This window comes from Sarcophilus harrisii, chromosome 1, assembly GCF_902635505.1.
Source record: "Sarcophilus harrisii chromosome 1, mSarHar1.11, whole genome shotgun sequence".
In the NCBI taxonomy this organism is placed as follows: domain Eukaryota; kingdom Metazoa; phylum Chordata; class Mammalia; order Dasyuromorphia; family Dasyuridae; genus Sarcophilus; species Sarcophilus harrisii.
The window spans coordinates 528,589,734-528,610,987 of NC_045426.1; the positions used below are offsets into that span (position 1 = coordinate 528,589,734).

The window sequence follows — 21,254 nt, forward strand, 5'->3', positions numbered from 1 at the left end:
ATGTATCTATATACTCTTAAAGCTGCAACATAAATATACTTACCACAGTGGGTAGAGCTAAAATGGTAGATTAGAGGCAGCAATCCAGCTAAACTCTACCCTCCAAACAGCTTTAAAATAATACCTCAAATAAAATTTTGGAATGCCAGAGTCAACAGAAAGTCAGTGTAAGATATTTTTCCAGTCTAAGAAAATTTCCATGGGAGAAGACTGACATTGGGATGGAGGCTTATATGGAATGCATTTGCAGCTGCAGCTGCAGTTTTAGGGACTTTCAGCCCAGCGATGTTAAGAGGTTTGGACAACGGGTCAGAAATCACTTTCAAAGATTCTACTGCTGGCGCTGGGTACAGCTAGAACTGGTTGGCAACTCTGTTGACTATATGCAGTTCTGGGTTGCAGTTTCAGAGTGGAGAGGGGCACATGTGGTTGGTCATAATGGAGTAGGAATCCTGGTAAGAGTTGTAGGGACAAAATGGAACACTATACCCTGAAGTGACAGGGGAACAAGGGACCTGAACACAGTTTCAGGGCCAAGAGGAAGGCTAGTGCTTGCGGTTACCTTCTTAGGTACAGATCAGAGCACAGACCAGGAGAACAGTGACTCACATCTCTTCTCAGTTAACACTGTCTTGGAATCACTGAAAAATTGCAAATCTCCAGAGCTAGCTCTGAACACAGTGGCATGAAAAATCCTGAAGCTTGAGACACTGTTTCCCAACACCAGGTGAACAGAGTCCAACTTAAACATAAAGTAAGGAAACAGATTAGAAAGATGGGTAAACAGCAACAACAAAAAAACTATAACCATATAAAGCTAATAGTGTAGCAGGGAAGACCAAAATACAAACTCAGAAAACAAGGTAAAAATAACTACAACTACAGCCTCAAAGCAAATGCTAATTGAAAGCAACAAAACTTCCTGGAAGAGTTAAAGAAAGAGGTAAGACAAATAAAGAAAAAATTAAAAAGAAAAGAGAATGATGTAAGAAAATTATGAAGAGCATAACATCTTGATAAAAGAGGAACAAAAAATGCAAGAAAATAACACCTTATAAAACAGAAATGGCCTAATGGTAAACAGAGGCACCAAAAAAAAAAATCACTGAAAAAAAAGAACTCCTTTAAAAAGTAGATTTGACCAAATGGGAAAAGAGGTATAAAAGCTCATTAAAGAAAAATTCCTTAGAAATTAGAATTAGACAAGTGGAAATTAGAATTAGGCACATGAAACTAATGACTCCATGAGACATCATGAAACAATTTTTTTTAAATCAAAAGAATAAACAAAAAGTAGAAGAAAATTTGAAATATTAGAAAAGCAACTGAGCTAGAAAAGATTGGAAAGATAAAATTTAAAAATCATTAGATTAATTGAAAGCTATGAACAAAGAAAGAGCCTAGACATCAAATTTTAAGAAACTATCATGTTGAGGTACTTTGATTATCTTAGATCAGAGGGTAAAATAGAAATGGAAAGGATGCACTCATCACTTGCTGAGATTCCATAAGGGAAACTTATAGCCAAATTCCAGAGATCCCAGATCAAGGAAAAATATTGTAAGTAACTAGACACAATTCAGATATCATGGTACCATAGACAGGATCGCAAAAGATTTAGCACATTCTACCTTAAAGGAGTGAAGGGCTTAGAATATGATATTCCAGAAGACAAAGGAGCTAGTGTTACAACTAATAACCTACCCAGAAAAACTGAGAGGAAAATGGATATTTAATAAAATGAGGAGTTTCAAACATTCCTGATGAAAAGACCAGAGCTGAATAGAAAATTTGACGTTCAAACTCAAGACTAATGAGAAACATAAGAAAGTAAATATGAAAGAGAAATCATAATGGGTTCAACAAGCTTATTTAACTGTTTATACTACTATATGGGAAGATAATTAATGTAATTCCTAAGAATTTTTATCATTATTAGGGCAATTAAAATAAGTTCACATAAACAGAGGGCATGTGTGTGAGTTGATTATGTTGAAATGCTCTCTAAAAAAATGGAGTGAGAAAGTAGGATGCACTAGGAGAAGGGGAAAGGGAGAGGTATAAAGGGGAAAAAAATTACATAGAGAAAGCATGCAGAGAAGAGATTTTCCAGTGGAGGAGAAAATGGGGGTAGTGGTGGCAAGCAATGTTTGAACCTCATTCTCATCATAATTTGTTCAAATATATATTCATTTGTGTATAGAAATCTGTATTACCCAATAAGGAAACAAGAAGAGAAGGACTTAAGAGAAAAGGGAGAGGGTAGTAAAAGGGAGGATGCATTAAGGGATATAGTGGTTAGAAGAAAATAGACTTTTGAGGAGAGACAGGATAAAGAGAGAGAAGAATAAACAGAAGAAAATGGGATGTTAAGATATACTGAGTAGTCATAATTTGAATGTGAACAGGATGATCCCACCCATAAAACAGAAACTGATAGCAGAGTGGATTAAAAAACAAAATCCAACAATATGTTATTCACAAGAGACACACGTGAAACAAAAAGACACACAGAGCTAAAATAAAGAGCTTGAGCAGAATTGAATGTGCTTCAGTTGAATCATAAAAGGTGATTATGATTTTAAAGCAAAAAAGATATAATTAATAGATATAATCAGGGAATCTAAATTTTTCTAAAAGGTGCCATAGAAAATGAAGTAATAGCAAAAAAGTTTTACAGTTAATTCCCTGATAAAGACTTCATTTCTCAAATATATAGAAAACTGAATCATATATATGAACGATTTCCCAATTGATAAGTGACCAAAGCATATGAATAGGCAGTTTTCAGAAGAAATCAAAGTACCTATAGTTACAAGAAAAAACTCTTAATCATTATTGATTAGAGAAATGCAAATTAAAACAACTCTGGGGTACCACCTCACACCTATCAGAAATGACAAATGCTAGAAGGGATGAGGGAAAATAGATACACTAATGGACTGATGATGAAGGAACAAATTTGAAACTAGCCCAAAGGGCTATAAACATGTGTTTATTTTTTGGCCCAGTAATATCACTACTAGGGTCAGTATCCCAGAAAGATCAAAAGAAAAGAAAAAGGACTTACACGTCCAAAAATATTTATAGCAGCTTTTTTTGCTGTGGGAAAGAATTAGAATTCAAGGGGGTGCTCATCAATTAAAGAATGGCTGAACTAGTTGTGCATATGATTATGACACAGTACTATTGTTCTAATAGAAATGATAAGGTAGAGAGGTTTCCAAAAAATGGCGATATTTACATGAATTGATGCAAAATAAAGTGAAAAGAGCCAAGAGATTATTATATAGAGTAACAATAATGTTGTAATGATTACAAACTGAACAAGACTTGGCTACTCTGATCAATACAATAATCTAAGACAATTCCAAGGAACTCATGATGAAAAAATACTATGTACCTCCAGAGAGAGAAGTGGTAAACTCTGCAAATTGAAATATAACTTTTTACCTTTTCTCTCTCTTTTTTTACAATATGGATAACATGGAAATATATTTTACATTATACATTTCATTTCACATATAGAATTGGTCATATTATTTGTTTTCTCAATGGATGGAGAGTACTGAGAAGAAAAAAAATTGAAATTCAAAACTTAAGAAAATAATGTCAAAAAAGTTAATACTTTAAAAAAGTAAAACTTTAAAAAACATCTGTTCAAACTTTGTCATATTCAGTTTCTTGAACAGTTGTTTTGTCACCACCTACCAATCATGCCTTGAGTCGACCATTGTTTAAAACCTTGACCATTATATGAAAAAATTAGCAAGTGATCAGTCAGCCCCTCATGCACTTTGTTTCAGTAATGTAAAGCACTAAAAATCATATTTTTAAGTGACCTGAATGTGACAGCTACAGAATGACTAAGACACTAGGGAGAACATGGTTTATTCTTATGAGATTTAATACTAGTTATTTAATGCTAGAATAAGAAATTCTTAATGATTAATTTAAATACCTTATATTATAATTTAGGTCCATATACTGTTTTATTACAAGTGGAAAAACAAAATAATTCCCAATCAATCTATTTTCTTATATTTCATCTAAATGCATGTATTTAGATGGTCCATGATATAGAAAACCCCTGATTACCCATTTTCCTCAACTTAATTTTAGTTTTATTGTACCAAAACAGTTTTGAGAAATAGATCAACAATAATTTTTATTCAGACTAATCAACAGTCTCTAATTGGTTAACACAGAAGTTTCAATTGTTTTGATCCTAACAGGATATAAATAAATCCTGCTGACTTCTTTGATCAAATGTTGCCATCAAGACAGTCCTTAGAAACAGTGATTTGTACAACTGAAGTTACTGTGATATATTTGATGAAAATTCCTAAATCATACGTGTGATATACCTCCACTCTCTCTATTCAACAGATGTTGTAAGAAGCCCCTATGATTTGGGTCTGATATGATTCGTGATTATGAATTATTCTATGATTTTTTTCAAATGTCATATAATTTAAGAACTATGAAAATGGTACAAAAATGATATGGTAACATTTCTGTAGAAGTAATTGTTTTGCTCTTTTTTTTAAATAAAAGAAAATGTTTCACTGGTGATTTGAGTCATCTCCTCTTTGCCCATACCATCCCCCAATTACATTACCATATTTTTTCTTTTACTGTGTATTAAATCTAGATAGTGGGTCATCAATTTGTAGCTGGAGAGGGACTTTCAGAGGTCATATAGTTTAAACCCCCTCATTTTACAGATGAGAAAACTGAGGCCCAAAGATGTTAGCTGCTATGCCCAAGACTACATAGGCAGTTACAGAGGAGATCCTATGATTCTAAAATTTGGTACTCTTTTCATTATGTTATACTCCTTCTCTAATGGATTGACATTGAAAATCCCATGGTTAACCATTTTCCTCAATTTTATTTTAGTTTGTGTTGTACCAACCACATGCACATCATATTTGGACCCACTGAATATGGTTATAAAAAATAAAAGTTCTAAAAATTGAAGAAAACTCAGAATTCAAAATCTTAATTCAATAAAGACAATGAGATGAGGCAGCTAGGTTGTACAGTTGTTAGAGCACAGTCCCTGGAGTCAGGAGAACCTGAGTTCAAACTTTAATCAAATACTTGATACTGACTAGCTGTATGACCCTGAGCAAGTCACTTAACCCCTTTGCCCTTCAAGAAATAAGAAATAAAATAAAAGACAAAAAGACCAATTTGCCAAGTTCACCAAGGTCAGTAGGAAGGAAGGTGGATCAATGCAGGTGTCTTGGCTCTGGAGCCAGTATTTTTTCTACTGTGTCACATTTCCTCCCTTATGAAACTATATATTTTTTAACTTTTTATAACAAAAACATTTTGAGGTAAAGAAATAACTTAGATTCTAGATTAGAAAGATTACATTATAATAATTAATATCCATAAGCCTAGCCCTCCTGTGGGTCATTTATTTTGTACATATGGAGTATCTATTGTCCTCTAATTAAAATAACTCATCCAGTTATATTGAATAGATATTATAGTACAGGGCAAAGCTGGGAGTCAGAAGATCTGGATTTTAAGTCTAACCAGCTGTGCTTGAAGCAAACCACTAACTGTTGAGGTTCAGTCTAGTTATCTATAAAAAGAAGAACTGGATCTCAAATGAGCTTTAAGTTCCCTTTGAACACTAAGAGTTTTATGATTTTACTACTTTTTCAATGTAAAATGTTATGAGTTAAAACACAATAATTTGTCTGAAATACTGATAAAGGAAGTCTATAATATGAATCAAACCATTAATAATGGCAAACTATTTAGAATATACATGAAGATAAGTGATAAGATGCATATACATATAGGGAGGAGTGTGTATATGTGTATGTGTGTTAAATTGGGAATTCTCTTGTAAAGACTTACATACCCTCAGTTTAAAGATTCTCTGTATTTTCAAATTGTCAGAAGCAAGAGGCTTTGATTCTCATAATGTGTATTATACATGTGCTACCTGAATTTATATAGACATAGGGAAAAGAGAAATTTCATGTCTCTTTCAGAATAAAAACAAAATCCCCACAAGACAGAGGAACATTTAATTCTGTGGTTTGCTATACAAAACTTCCCCTAAACTTTCCAGTTTTAGGGTAACTACAAATTTAGACTTTATGTAGGAGGTCACTGGCTAATATGCTAGCAATAGTCCTAAGTTCTCCTCACTAGTAAGTGATAGTGTTTAGGGGTTGTTGGGGTTTTTAAAGTGTTTCTTGTTACTTTACTAGGAAACATTTTTTATTCACTAAATTTAATGATATGGATAGGGTTTTCTTTACCTCAAGAAGATTTCTTTCTTTGTACACATATGAAATTAGCATTTCATTTTCTGCCATTTAAATGCAACTAGGATAGCAATGGAAATACAGATTAAGTTTTGAGAATTTATTAAATATGACAACTGAAATAGTTTAGGGACATGAAAAGGTCATACCCACAAACCTCTAGTTTGATGTATCAATAACAGAATAGCTAGAAAATTAGACTTAACCTAGTAAGGCCTCACTAGACCCTTATCTTTGGTAGTGCAAGTAGCTATTAATATCTGTTAGGAAATATAACCAAATCATATAGCCAGTAAGGCTACATGGGTTGGATAACATTAATCATTTTAAGCCTAATCAAGATACTCTGCAATAAGGAGCACTTCAGAATTGGAGTAGCAAATCAGCAAATGTCTATTTGATTTCCAAAGAACATTTTATCTGGCTTTGTCATTGTTTTTGTAATTTAAATATCCTGTTGTGTAAGTATAAAGACAGGAAATGAGTTATACAAAACCTTTCAATAACAACAGTATTGAGTTTCAGATAAGCAGATGTACTCAGTCTTTTTAGAGTTAATATCATATATTAAGTTTTGAAAATGCTTGAAGCAACTACATTTGGTCTGAGGAAACCATTTTAAATTTTTCAAAATAAGCTTTGACAGTAAAGAATGCATATTCTCCAGCTAACAATCGCCAGTTGAGCCTGCCTATAATGCTACTCTTTAATTATTTAGCTTTCAGCTTTATTTGTGTTTCTTTCATGAAACTAAAAACTCTTTTTCCATAGTGAGAGAAAGAGTAGTAAAGTTGGTGACTAACTAAATATAGACTTGTTTCTACACTGTTTCTCTACCAGCTCTTCTGGTTGTTGTTTTGTTGTTTTAATGCTGATCCAAATCTCTTTGCACATAAAACTGGCAAAGATCCTCTGACATTTTGAACACATCACAATTTGCTTTCCTGCTGGAGCTGCTGCTGAGCAGGGTTGTATCATTTCCTCTAGTGGTGATTACACTTGCTTTTGAGACAAACTTTTAAGAATAGATTCTTCCTCTTTAAAGGTTATAGACACAGAATAGTTACATGCCACATGAGATATCTGTTGCTTTTTTTTTTAGCCTAAATATATTATCATTTTCATTTGACTTTTACCAAAACTTTTTACTTCATATGCATTTCAGATTTGCTTTTTAATTCATTGATTCATAAAGTTAATGTACATTGTTGTGAATCCAGAATGTAACAGGAAAAATTAGTCCAAAATACTGCAGTAATTAGTAGTATCTGTAGACTTTGGTTAGTTAACATATTTTCAGTTAAAATGACCACATTTATTGATATGCATACATAAGAAAGAAATACCTGAATTTTTAAATGTTATTAATTTATTGAAATCTGCAAAAAGCAGGAATAAATAAGTTCCCAAATATAGAGAACAATTCACTCCCTCTTATGATATGAAATAGTAGCCTTTTTAATTGTCCCAAATGAAACATTAAAATCTATAATAATCACTGGAGTATTGTATGAAGTAGAGCTTTTATGGAGTTTCCATTAGTTTCTGAACTAGCTCTAAACATAATAATGAAGAATGAGTACTCACTACAATAAATGCTGCTCTCCCTTCACCCTCCTCCCTTTCTATTGGGCTAAGTAAAGAGTTGGGTTCCATTTTCAGCTATTAAAATGATCTGTGGCCTCATTACATATTATGCTTTATTTCTGCAACCTACTCAGTATAATAAATGATTGTTCTCCTTAACACTGAAAGACTGGCTTACCTTAAACAAATGATTTTCACTTAAAAAAAAAAGTGTTCTTTAGTTAGAATCTCAATATTTCAGAGACATGAAAATAACATAAAATCAAATGTTTGGAGATAAGTAATGATAGATTTCTATTTTAAGGTAGACAAATTAAAGATAGTCCTTTTGTTTATTAGTGATAATTAATGCAAAAATAAAATCAAGTATGTTAATGCATATTTACTGAGCATCTGCATATTTCCTCAAATTCATATGTTTTGAAGATATTTTAAAATTAGAAAAAATTCTCTTTATTAACTATTAAAAATAATGATAATATGATTTAACATATTTAACATGTATTAGACTAACTGCCTAGGTGGAGGGATGGATGGGAAAATTTGGAACAAAAGGTTTTGCAAGGGTCAGTGTTGAAAAAATTACCCATGCATATGTCTTGTAAATAAAAAAACATAATAAATTAAAATTAAATAAAAATTTAAAATTTTTTAAAAAAATAATGATAATCTAACAATAAGGCATAGACTAGGTTCCAATCTTGTTTTGTATACCTTAGGTTTTTTTTCTAAGTAACATAAACGCCTGGTTTTCTGAAGGTGTCATGCACATTTATGAATAGTTATTTGCATTAAACTAAAATTTAATAAGCTTTAGAACAGTATTACCCTTTATTTGGTTTTGTAAATTTCTGGCCCCTTTCACATGGAATTAGTAGAACCTACCTTTAAAAGCCTAATGAACATGGCTAAAACTCAGTAGGTAGTCTTATTAGAAGCTACAATTTTGCACAGACAGGCTTTTGGCTTTATTTATTTGATTTGATTTGTTGACTGCTCAGAGTCTTGTAAACTGATGCTGCTCATATCGATTTATGTTAGAATCACTTGAAAACATAATTTGGAAAGCAGTATTTTAAGCATCTCACAGTCTGATCTCTCTGCTACTGCTGTTTTCTAAACATTAAGAAAGAAATAATCAATGGTCATTTGAAGTTTTATCACACAGTGCATGCAGGCACACACACACACACACACACACACACACACACACAATTGTTTTAATGCTTTGTATAGTCATGGTTTGCAGTATTACATCCCAGGTTCTAGGATTCATATCTTTTAGTCTTGAATTAGCAATGAATTAATTCTGAAAGTATCATTTAATAGCCTTTGGAGATTGATGCATAAACAATTCTGATATCTATTCATAGACCTTTATAATGGAACCCACTCTAGTTTATCCCTAGAACTGTCAGACTCCCAGGGAAATAATAGCTCCTTGACAGTTGTAGAGTTAAAATATAGGATTAATGATCAGCTTTTAATGTGCAAATAGGGCATTCAGCTTGCCTTTAACCTATCTTATTTAACTTAAATTCTCAGTTCAAACAGGAAGTGTTGGTTGATTCTTTAACTCAACATGGATCATTAGCATGATGCATCAATCAGTCTAGTTTGGTGAGTCAAAATAGAATATTGTATGAAAGATCCCTCAACAAAGGTAATACATGTGTATCTCCACTAAAACGAAACCCAGATATCAGTCAAATTAATGATTAACTTACAAAGCTACAAGGCGCCAATTTCTCCCTAAAATAAAAAAAAAAAAAAAATAGCTGGTTATCAACCAAGACAAACTAAAAGAACCTCCTAGCCTTTCTATAGCCAACACCAGAAAGAATCTAACTTTTAAGAAGATATTCTTTATTTCTAATAGATGATGAAAATCTTCTTGAAGTGCATAGAAAGTGTGTGTGTGTGTGTTTAAACGGTGATTTCCCTGGTTAACCACAGTTCAGTCTCATGTTTTCATTAAGAGCTTAATAACCTCTTTCTGTCAGTGGACCTTAAGAATTATATGGTAATTTTCAGTCATGACATCCTATTAAGAAGCTGCCTATGTATACAAAAATTAGACTATTTAAGAAGCATGATATAATATATAATTTGAAAGCATACTTAAAATTGTAATAAGATATGTTTCAACAAGTCAATTTGACATTTATTAAGTGCCTACTATGTGCAAACCTCTATTTGAAGTAGCTAGGACTACAGAAATTAAATTAGACAGTGATTTCCTTTTTAGACAAGAGACAAGGATATCTGTGTTATTATGCTTCATGTGGCTATCAATTATCTCAAAATAATGAGACTTCTTTCCAAAAATATCAGATTAGCAAATGCTATAACCTTCTTGTCTTTAAATTTCTTATGTTCTTCCATTGACTGTGATTTATAAATAGATCTTTGAGATACTTTAAAAATGTGCTTTGTTGGGACTGATTTCTTTGACTGTTAGTAATATTATATTGGGCACATGTCAGTTTATGGAGCAGCCACATCCTAGCACACTAACATGAAATGCATAATATGTGATAAATACACTCCACATTTGTAGCCAGAACAGTTTTTCAGTCATTCTTTATATCTCAATATCCAGGCTAACAGGAAAAGTACAATTAAACTGCTTGGGAACCTTGGTCATAACAAACTGCTTCTAAATGGCCCCCCGGGGATTTCTTTTGTTATTTCAATAACAATGCCAATTTAAATGGATACCACTGATTTCTAAGAATCCAAAGCAATATATCCTTAATAGCCTCTGAGAAACCTAAGCCACATATAAATTAACCTCACTGATACTCTTTTCAATTCATTTAGATATATATAGCCGTGGGAGGCAGAGTTTCTAATGAAGGACCTTTTAAAATTAATTTGGCATTTACTAAGGCCATCTACTGATAATCGTTATTATAACAAAAAAAAAATCATCTAATAGCTTTCTTGATTTTAACCAGCAAGACACACTAGGAAAGCCGAAAATTCCAATTCCATAGTTAAAATTAGGCTAAGATTCCATAGGGTATCTCTAAATAAGGAAGGAGGCTTTGAGTGATGGAAAAGAGCAAGACAGATGTCACAAAAAGGTTACTGTGGGCCCTGTACAGACAGTTTCTCCATGCTGGGAGAGTTTTTGTTGTTGTTACAATTCTTATTATCCTTGAATGTGTAATCAAGAGGTCTTTCCATATGTTCAAAGCTGCATTTGATTTAAGTGGAAATGTTATTCAGGCACAACAACAAGGAGGTAGGTAAGTGCTACTTGCTTAAGTAAGTGTTACTTACTTAAGGTTGGGATGTCACTTTCATATTTCCTTTTCACAGTATTTTAAAAGGAAGCAAAGAGAGTCAGTTTTAGAAGACTGAGTATAAGGAAATTGATATAATAGACCAAAATGAATAGACCAAATCATAAATAAAATGATTGTCAAAATACACCATTCTTATTAAAGCCATTTGCAAATGAGATGATTCTCAATCAGGCCAATAAATATTTTATTAATGTATTCAAAACAAATATAGACAGTATTTTATTAAAAGTGATGTTTGCATGTTTTTAGAAGGATAAACAAAAATAAAGCAAATGTACGAAACTTGTAGTTTGTTGTGAGACATACATAATATTTTAAGGATAATAATCCATATGTGCACTCGTATATTTTTATCAGTTTCCTTTTCTCTTTGTCTGACCCCATCCCTGATGATTCAAGCCATCAAACTAATATTAAGATAGACAGTCCAAGAATATGTGTTTGTGTTTTTGTATATGTTTGCACATAGGAGTGATTATATCTCCAGGAAATCTAATTTTATACCAACCAAAGTAATGAAATGCTTGGCAAAAGGCTGCAAATTTTATTTTAAAAGTCTTGAATATAAAATAATACTATATGTGGTTTCATGGAATTAAAGGATTTTTTCTCATTTATTAAAAATAAGTAATACTAAGGTAAAGAGGGTTTGTTTGACTTTGGGGGATGAAGGATAAAATTAAGAAAACAAAGATTACACTGATTTTAACAAACATTTTTAAGTAGGTAGATAGCTAGCTAGCTACTTAGGTAATTATACCCTAATGACCTTTGAAGAGAAATATAGTCACTTTTTTTGGAAATACAAATAAAGAAAATACCAAAGAAGAGCAAAGTAGGAAATTATGTAGCTTTAGTTAAGTTTAGAAGACCCTATGGGGACTATTTTTGAAATTTCAAATATCTATAATTCTATGAAATCAGTAGCAATACAATCCAACAACTGTCAAGTCTAACTCACAATAATGTGATTAGAAGATGATTGAGATGCCTGATGCTAGGTGTTTGATGCTCTTACACTGATGCTGAATTGAACTGAGAGGTTGTCCTAGGCAGCTGGCTGAGGTTTGCAGGCTTTACATCAAATAGAATTGGAAAAGCTGATGAGATCACAGCAAAATGCACACCCATGATATACGAGTGACAATTCACACAGACTCCAATTAGATTATGTCAGGAAAAGGGACTGAAATTTGTCAAAGAGTCTGCTAAGCATAATCACCTAATATCATGTTTCTGTTTGTTCGAAAAAGTTCAGTTCATGCTGAATACAGGACAGATGCAACTAACTATTTACTAAAATCGAAAATGGGATCATGTGATTTTGCTCTTAGTAAATCATTATGATGCATTGTGTGTGTGTTTTTTTTAATTACTGACTCTTCCCTTATATGAACTTTCCATTATAAATCTTTATCAAATATTTATATCTTTCACTTGATTTCTTTGGATAATGTCCTTTCGAGGATTATCAGTGTTTCTTTCACTGAAAATTAGACCATGCTTAAAGGCACGAGTGCACACATAAGAGACGTTAAGAAAAGTGAAAATTTAGTAGCCTGTTTGGATGAATGGATAGTGTTCTGATTTTAGAAACCATAAAGAGAACTGTGTATTAATTAATTAATTATTTTTTGAAAGAAATTACCCCTGTGAGTAGCTGACTTGCAGTGTTAGTGAAGGACCAATTATTATTCATTCCACACATAACAATATGGAGAGTGTTATCAGGCTAAATGGAAAGAACTCTTCACTGATTCATTGCTTGTACTGTGCCCTTAGTTGTTGGCTCCACCATTTCTTCATTAACAACAAGACAGCTATCTGAGAACAGGGCTATTTTCACCAAAGAAGTACTAAATCATCTATATTTTCATTAGAAGCTTCGATCTGTACCATTCTTTTTTTTTTTTTTTTTCATGGACCAAGTAACATGCAAAAATATTTCCCTGTGCTTTTGTTTATTTATTTATCTGTCATTTATTTATTTATTTGTTTATTGTTTTTAGACACTGTCAGCTTTCAGCTAGCTGTTTGTATTTTACCTGTAATTAGATTGCAGGGAGAAAAAAAGAGAACTCTAGCACCATTTTCTCTGACCCTACACCCTATTGCCAATACCATTTGTTTAGTTAGTAATTCTATCTTTGCAGACTTTTAACATTCAGTGGGTCTGTTGATTTCTCTGTGTACTTAGCTGCATCTCCATGGCAATGGAAAAACATGATGCTGCAGATTGAAAAAGAGGGAGGCAGAAAACATAAAACACTGCCCTCCTCTCCAGGCTTCAAAGGGAGGGGCTAAGCTAATTTATATGTCAAGTTAAGGGATGTTGGAGCTTAGAGATCAAAGAAGGTCAAAAGGGGCTCTTAGAATGGGAGATATTTATTGTGTTTAATAGAAATACAAATGTGCCCAAGAAGAGAAATTGAGCCTTTAAAAGATTAGTGGATTGTTCTTAGTAAATACAAATAAAACACATTTGAATACATTTTGGGAAATAGGTAAACTTCTGCAGACTAGGAAAAGCAATAGCCATGTTGCCATATAGAGAGAAGATAGCCTTCTCTACCACTCCCTTTCCTCTTCCCCGCACACAGAAGTACCAAATCACTTCTTAATCCACATGTTTGTTGTCAGGGAAACAGAATACGACCACAGAATAATATAAAGAGTGAGAACTTTAATAGAATTGGGAATATTGGAAGAAACTGATTAAAGTAAACTTTTAAAATGCCTTGGCATTCTACTCAGTACTGAGTTTCTATTCCAATTTGTCCTTTTATGAAGAGCATTTACACTGAGATATTAATTATGAAGACCCTCCTAGCTGTTGAACGCATTAATTTGACAAATAGAGGTATGCAACTATTATTTCTCATACTAGAGAAGAGCTTTGTATTTTGGGGACTCCATTAATGGAATAAGAAATAAGCCCTTAGTAGAATTGATATGATGAGGAATGACTTCTATTCTGTTAACTCAGTTATTAGTGTTAATTGAACCAGGTGAACCATGGATAATTGAAATTCACAGATAATCCAAAAAAAAAAAGCTTCTATTTAACCACTAACTTCACCTTTCTCCCCCCCCCCCAACAAAATGAAGAGTAGTTAATAAACAGAAATAAAAATAGATTGAACTGAATTTCTCCCCTCCAAAGACTACCATTATGGTTATCATTTTTTATTGGGTAAATTTTTTTTTAAAAAAAAGCAAATGATTAAATATGTCCCAGAGATTGACTTATAGTCAGATTTAAATTTGTGTAACAAAAGTTCATTTGTATGCTGGTTACTTATGATTTAAAATGCACTTTTTAAAAATAGAGAAGATGTTATAAATGGAGGTTATGTTCTTAGGATAACACACAAAGCATATTTGTCATCAGAGTCCTAAATCCCAAATATCCCTAAAATACCAGTGCCTTAAGCCAGATCCCTAGGAGAAACTTGAATCTGCCTGAATAACACACTTGCCTAATTTCTGTTTCAGAATTCCTATAAACTATAAGGTGTATTGTTAGGGAGGGAATGATAATGGGAATGGGGATTAGGAAGAGTACAGGATTAGGGAAAGATCCTATAGAAATTTCTGAAACCAAGGCCATGTAGCAGCCACTGGAGGGAGAGTCATAGAAAAGATGGCCCTGAGGGCTGTAGCAAGTGCCACTGTCCAGCCAGGCCTTCATCTTACATAACTATAACTGTTTGTGCCCAGTGCCAGTTCCAGACCAAGTCCCCCCCTGAGTTCAAAAACTGGATTGACCAACAGCAATTTGAAGAAACGGTGTGTAATCTAAATAACTTTTGTGCAGAAGCAGAAAAGATTGGAGGCCAATTTTATTTTGAAGGCTGTTTACCTTGTTTGACTATATATATATATATATATATATATATATATATATATATAGTCTTTTTGTGCTTAGAAACATATTATGAGAAGATTCTTTAGAAAAAAAAATCATCAAATATATTAAGGAACAGAATGAGAAATTATATGCCCTCCAGGACTTCCTTCTGACAGATTCAGTTGAGAGAGGACTTCACATTACTGAAATGACCATATGTGAAGACAGGGCCATGAGCAGTGGAAGAGAAGCTAAATTATGGAATCTAAGAGTACCTATCGGAATGGAACTTATTCTAGCCATTGCTGAACTGCAGAGTGTCCCCTACCTTCTTTCCAAATATCATTTTTTGGTGTCTGCTGTAGTAGCCACAATGCCATTCTACTTCAAGGATGAACTTCAAATTCTGCTCCTCGAATGACTTGTATTTGCTCAGCATGGTGCCTTTAAACTATGCAGGACTTTGTAATCTGTAATTATTTCTGAGAAAATATAATAAAGAATTTTACATTTTAAAATTCAAAACAATTTACTCAAATGATCTGGGTAATTTAGCCCAATCCAAAATCCACTTTTTATCTACTCCCAGGTCTATCAGTTCCTGTCAATATTTGTGCTGTTATCTCTGAGGTGTTTTTTTGTTTTTGTTTTTCTTTCTGTTCTTTTCATTTCAGCAAGTCATACCCAGATTTGGTTTCATTTCCCTTGAATTAAAGAATGCTTTTCTTCAGAGAATTATTTTTGATGAGGGGTAAAAGCAATGCCTGCAGCCTGCTGATTTCCCAGACCTAAAGGAACTCAAAGGGGTTGCCAGAAGATGGGCTTCTACTATTAGTTTCTCATTCTGAAGATCATTGGACTTTTTAAGCACTTATTACTAAATGTTTCATGTGATTTCCAGCTACCTTGATTCTCTTTAGAGAATTTTGTCATGAACGTTAGAAGATGTAGTATATGTTGCTTGCTTATTAAAATCTGTATAAGCATAATAAAGTATATAACAAACCATTAGACTCACAGAAATCCTTGTTCTGTCCCTTTATGTCACAAATATCCTTATGGATTTATTTCCTTATGCATTTATTATAAACATTTCTTATGGATTTCCTTATGAAGTTATTATAAATATTACTTATAGAGAATATAATTTGGCAGGAATTATACTCTACATGCTTATTTTTAACTATTTCCTTTGGCAAAACTTAGAATTCTATAAACCCTCCTTGAATTCAATATTCAAGATGCAAATAGATCTTATTAGTTCAGATAAAATGATATGAATGGTTCCAGAGCAAAACTCCCTAAAATCTAAATATTTGCTTTTCTTCTATCTGTTAAGGACCACGCCTAAGTGGGAAACCTAGAAGCCTGTAAAGGTTTAAAGGGGACTGTACCCCTTAATGGGGTGGGTCAGGTCTCCAAAAGCTCCCCAGCTGTGAATCATAACACACTTGAAGGAATTGCAAATCAGCCTTTTCTGAAGCAGATGTTTCTTGTGAATTGGGAATGAAATAAATCCGAGGGAAGAAGAAAGAAGTCAAAGAGTGCAACTGCCTCCTTGTACCCTTATCATCCTCTCACATGAAGGGATCTATTCTGCTGGTCTGATTAGATTCCCCAGCAGCCATTAGCAGGTGGCTCCCATAACATCTACCTACATTCTTCATAATTTCCTAGGACATTGAAATTATATTAATTATTATGGTTTGAAAACATTATTCTTTGGGAAAAGCTAAGGGATTTACTAGAAAAGAATGGAAGAATTGAAACTGATTCAACTTTCAGTGATATAGTAGGTATTAAGAATATCTCTAATCTTTTAGGTTTATTTTTTATGTATTTATTAGTCATTCATCTAAAGCCCAGAGGCTTGTTTAATAGTTTAGTTAAATAAAACCCTTTTTGTTTTTCTATTGCCTATACCAGTATATCTGTCTACCTTTCACAAGCATTGCAATGTGTGCCAAAATATGAATGCATTAGTAAAAGTTTTCTTAAATAAAATTAATTCTCTGATACTCAAAAATTCCAAACAACTTCCATGGAAGAGTATGGGCTCCATCAATAAGGAACAGAGATGAGGTTAAACAGGGTTTGATATCTCCTCTAAGTTAGAGTACAAAAAAGCTCTAAGGGAAGATATCATAGACGATATGGGATGGCTCTGGAAGAAAAGAGCACCAGTGTGAGAAAAGGAGGCAAATAGAGAATAGAATGTAAGAACCTTGAAGAAAGAAAATCTAATTCTGTGCTTTGCATATATGTTGCCTACCTAACTTCTTGATATTTAATAAGCATTTAATTTAATAAATGCTTTATAAGTGAATAAATGCTAAATGTTTGTTCCATGGTTAGAAGTTCTTGTACAATGAAATGGCAAATTAAGAGACCTCTGGCATTGTTAAATTCAGTGTTTTTCTGCCCCTATGGTTGAACCCACAGAAATGATGCTTCCCATCCAAAAGACAAAGTAACTATCTCACTGAAACAAAAAACTGGTACCATCACTTAAGGATAAGATCCCAGAGAACTTGTACCCATTCAGGGTCAAAGACATGATCTTCTTGGGTTATGTTGAGTGTCAGACTCTAGCGTAGCCAAAAATTAGGCAAGAGTTCTTGGTATATGTGACCTGCTTCCCATTTTTGTGAAAAGCAGAGGGCAGAAGAAACTAGGTGGTATAGTGGGCAGAGAGCTGGACCTTGAGCTAGGGAGACAGGTTTCAAAATGACTTCTGGGCATGTGACCTTGGACATAAGGATTTCCATAACTCCTGTTGCTTCATATGTAAAACAGGGATAATAATAGCACCTACTTCTAAGAGTTTCAATTAGGGATAAAAGATTAATATTTGAAAAGTGCTTCATAAACCATAAACTATCATCTAATGCTAATTATGGTTATTTTATTAATATTATTATTATTATTAGAAAGGGCAATTCTGTCTCTCTGTCTATAAATATTCCTACTGATTATTTGACATTATGTTACACTGAGGCATCATAGTACATTGGAAATAAATTGGCTCTAGAATCAGAAGATGTGGATTCAAATCCTACTTTTAATAACTTACTAATTCTGTGACCTAGAGCAAGCCATATAATTTCCCTGGGTCTCTCAGTTTCCTTCTGGGTTAGAAGCAGCCTCTAGCATTTTGAGAAGCCCATGGTGTAATAGATGAGATGCAAAAAAAGATCTCCTGGAAAGCCACTCTTCATCCACCTCTTCAAGTCATCATCCTAAAAGTTGCTCCCTAAAATGCTCCATCCATTTCCTTGAATTTCAGGAGAAACTTCCTGGTTCTTAAGAGACTTGGCTCAGAGATAGCTCTTCCCATTGAAACTTGCCTTATAATTATGCTTCAGTATGACCCTAAACATAGAATTATACTTGACAGTGGTGTTTGAGGTAAGGTTTTGATACCTCCAGTGGGTATTCTTCACTGGTTCTAATACTACTAGTTTGATATTTTTCACCAAGATCAATTCAATCAAATAAACATTAATTGTGTCTACTGTGTACCATGGCTATACAAAAAGAGGCAAAATATAGTCCCTGTCCTCAAAGAGCCTACAATTGAATAGGGGAGACAACATGTAAACTAATATATACAAAGCAAGCTATATAAAGAGTGGTTGGGGAAGGCTTCCCTTAGAAGCTTTAATTAGAACTTAAAGGAAGTCAGGGAGGTTTAGTCAGGTATAAGAAGGGAGAGTGTTCCAGCCTGCAGGTGAAAGAATGTCTTATTCATGGAACAACTTGGAGGTCAATGTTACTGGATTGAAAAATATATGTCATGGACTAAGGTGTAAGAAAACTGGAAAGGGGGAAGGTGGAGCTGAGTTGGTTAGGTTATGGAAAGCTCTGAATGCCAAACACAGAGCATTTTGTGTTTGCTCTTGGAGTGGAGAGGAAGCCATTGAAATGTGGGGAGGGGATAGGAAGGTGGGAAAGGGATGCCAGGATCAGCCCTGCATTCTCGGAAAATCACTTAAATTCTATTAAGTCAGTATTATTTTTAGGACAGAGAATAGACAAGCTTTATTATTGGTGATGTTCTGATCACATATTCAGTACTTTTTATATTATTAAACAGAATCGTGGCTTAAGCCTGTAATATGGAAAATATGTAGCCCTCAAGGTCAACTCCATGTTAGAACTAGTCATGCCCAGAAGCCTAGACTACACATATAAAACACAAAACAAAAAGTAATTTTAAATAATGTTCTTTTTCATTTGAGAATGTGACTTTCTGAATCCTCAGATTCAGACTTAGAGTCATGCAAACTTAAGTTCAAATACCATTTCAGACACTTTTTTAGCTAAGCCCCATCAGTTCCTTTCCCCCTCCCAAATTATTTTTTGTATATTTGTAAAAATACGCATTTTTATATATTTTGAGTTTACTTTACATATGTACCTGAGTTTCCCCTGATAAAATGTGAACTTCTGGAAGATATTTTTGTTTTTGTATTCTGGTGTCTATGACAATGGCTGGCACATAGTGGATACTTAATAAAGGTAAGAAAGAGGAGGAGAAAGATGAAGAAGAGAAAGAAAAAAAGAGGAGAAGGAGGAAATAGGAGAAAGAAATAGAAAAAGAAAAAGGAGGAAGAGGATTAAGTGCAGGAGAAGGAGGAAGAGAAGCAAAAAGAGGAAGAAAGAAGAGGAAGAAGGAAGAAGAGGAGGAAATAAAAAGGGAAGAAGAAGGAGAATATAGAGGAGGAGGAGGAAGACACCATATCTAGTTTTAGCTTTGGGTGTGGGTTGCTAAGAACAGTAGAGGCACACTTCAAAAGAATTTCAGGGACTCCGCCCATACCTGCTTTAGTAAATTAGCAGGTATTTAAATAAGTTCTGCACTTCCTTCAATGTTAGCATACCCTTATCAGACCAACCTATCTTTGTTGACATTCATTACTACTCTGTGGGAGAGTGGGAAAGTAAAGCTGATAAAGCTTTGAGGAGCTTCCACCAGCTTACCTACCATGGTCTGATTTCTCCCTCCAGTTGGGTTTCTCTGTTTTACTGCCCAGATAGTCCCAATTTTAGGACATCTAGTGAATCTGCATTCTTGAAGTTGTTTTGTATAATCCATGGTCAGGCCTTTGGGATGCTCTGAAGCCAAAAAAAAAAAAAAAAAAAAGAATATATTTAAGGAGAATAATTGGATCATAGAGACACTGACTCAGAAATCATCTAGATAGGATCTGGATATTTATGGATGATGTGTTTTAAGGGGGCAGGCAGCTAAATGGCACAGTGGATTAACTGTGTGACCCTGGACAAATCACTTAACCCTGTTTGCCTCAGTTTCCTTATCTGTAAAATGAGTTGGAGAAGGAACTGGCACTCCAGGATCTTTGCCAAGAAAATCCCAAAGGGGGTCATGAAGAGTCAAGCATTAATGAAAAACAACTGAACATCACCACCACCACCAAATGGGCTAAAGAACTAAACAATTTATTGTCATGGGGAAGATTGCTCTGCTCTGGGCATCTTTGTGAGATCCTGGAACAGATGCTGAAAAATATGCACAGCTCATTATGGTGTGGAATGTGCAGATGATACTAGTTTCTCCACATTTTAGAAACACAGACAAAAGCTCATCTTCATAATTTGGAACTTATGTATAACAGACCTGTCATAAATATTTTGATATAGTCCTATTTGTGATGCTATACTATAATTCTTACCCTTGAGCATTAGGAGGAAAAAAAAAACCCACAAAAAAATGGGTCCTATTCTCAACTCCTATTATATGTGAATTTCCCATCTCCTTGATGACAAATAGTTAATTTTTCATTACATTTCTTTCCCCACCTTAAACTTTTTTGATTGTCTTTTTATTTTTATACCAGTCATTTCCTTTTAGCTCTTCTCTCACAATCAAACCCTTCCTGATAACAAAAAACAAAAATAAAAACAATAAAAATTACCCAACCAACTTTTAATGGGAGGAAGAAAAGAAAATAATCATTTATATAGCATCTACTATTTGTCCAGCCACAGATATTATGTCATTTGATCCTTACAACAATCATGCAAAGTAGCTGCTATTATTATCTTCATTTTATAACTGAGGAAACTGAGGTAAACAGAAGTCAAATGATTTGCCTGGACACAGTGTCTGAAGCTGAATTTGAACTCGTCTTCCTGCTCCTTGGTGCTCTGGGCCACCAGCCTTTTTAAAAACAAAACAAACAA

At 33.6% G+C, this 21,254-nt stretch overlaps 1 protein-coding gene across 1 annotated transcript; it reads left to right on the plus strand.

The window, feature by feature from the left end:
* The first annotated feature begins 221 nt into the window (after positions 1 to 221).
* On the plus strand, positions 222 to 15,468 carry LOC100924542. Its single transcript, XM_031946875.1, is given in 4 exon segments — positions 222 to 455; positions 14,860 to 14,907; positions 14,909 to 15,148; positions 15,151 to 15,468. Coding segments are annotated over 4 exon segments (840 nt in total).
* The last annotated feature ends 5,786 nt before the right edge of the window (positions 15,469 to 21,254 follow it).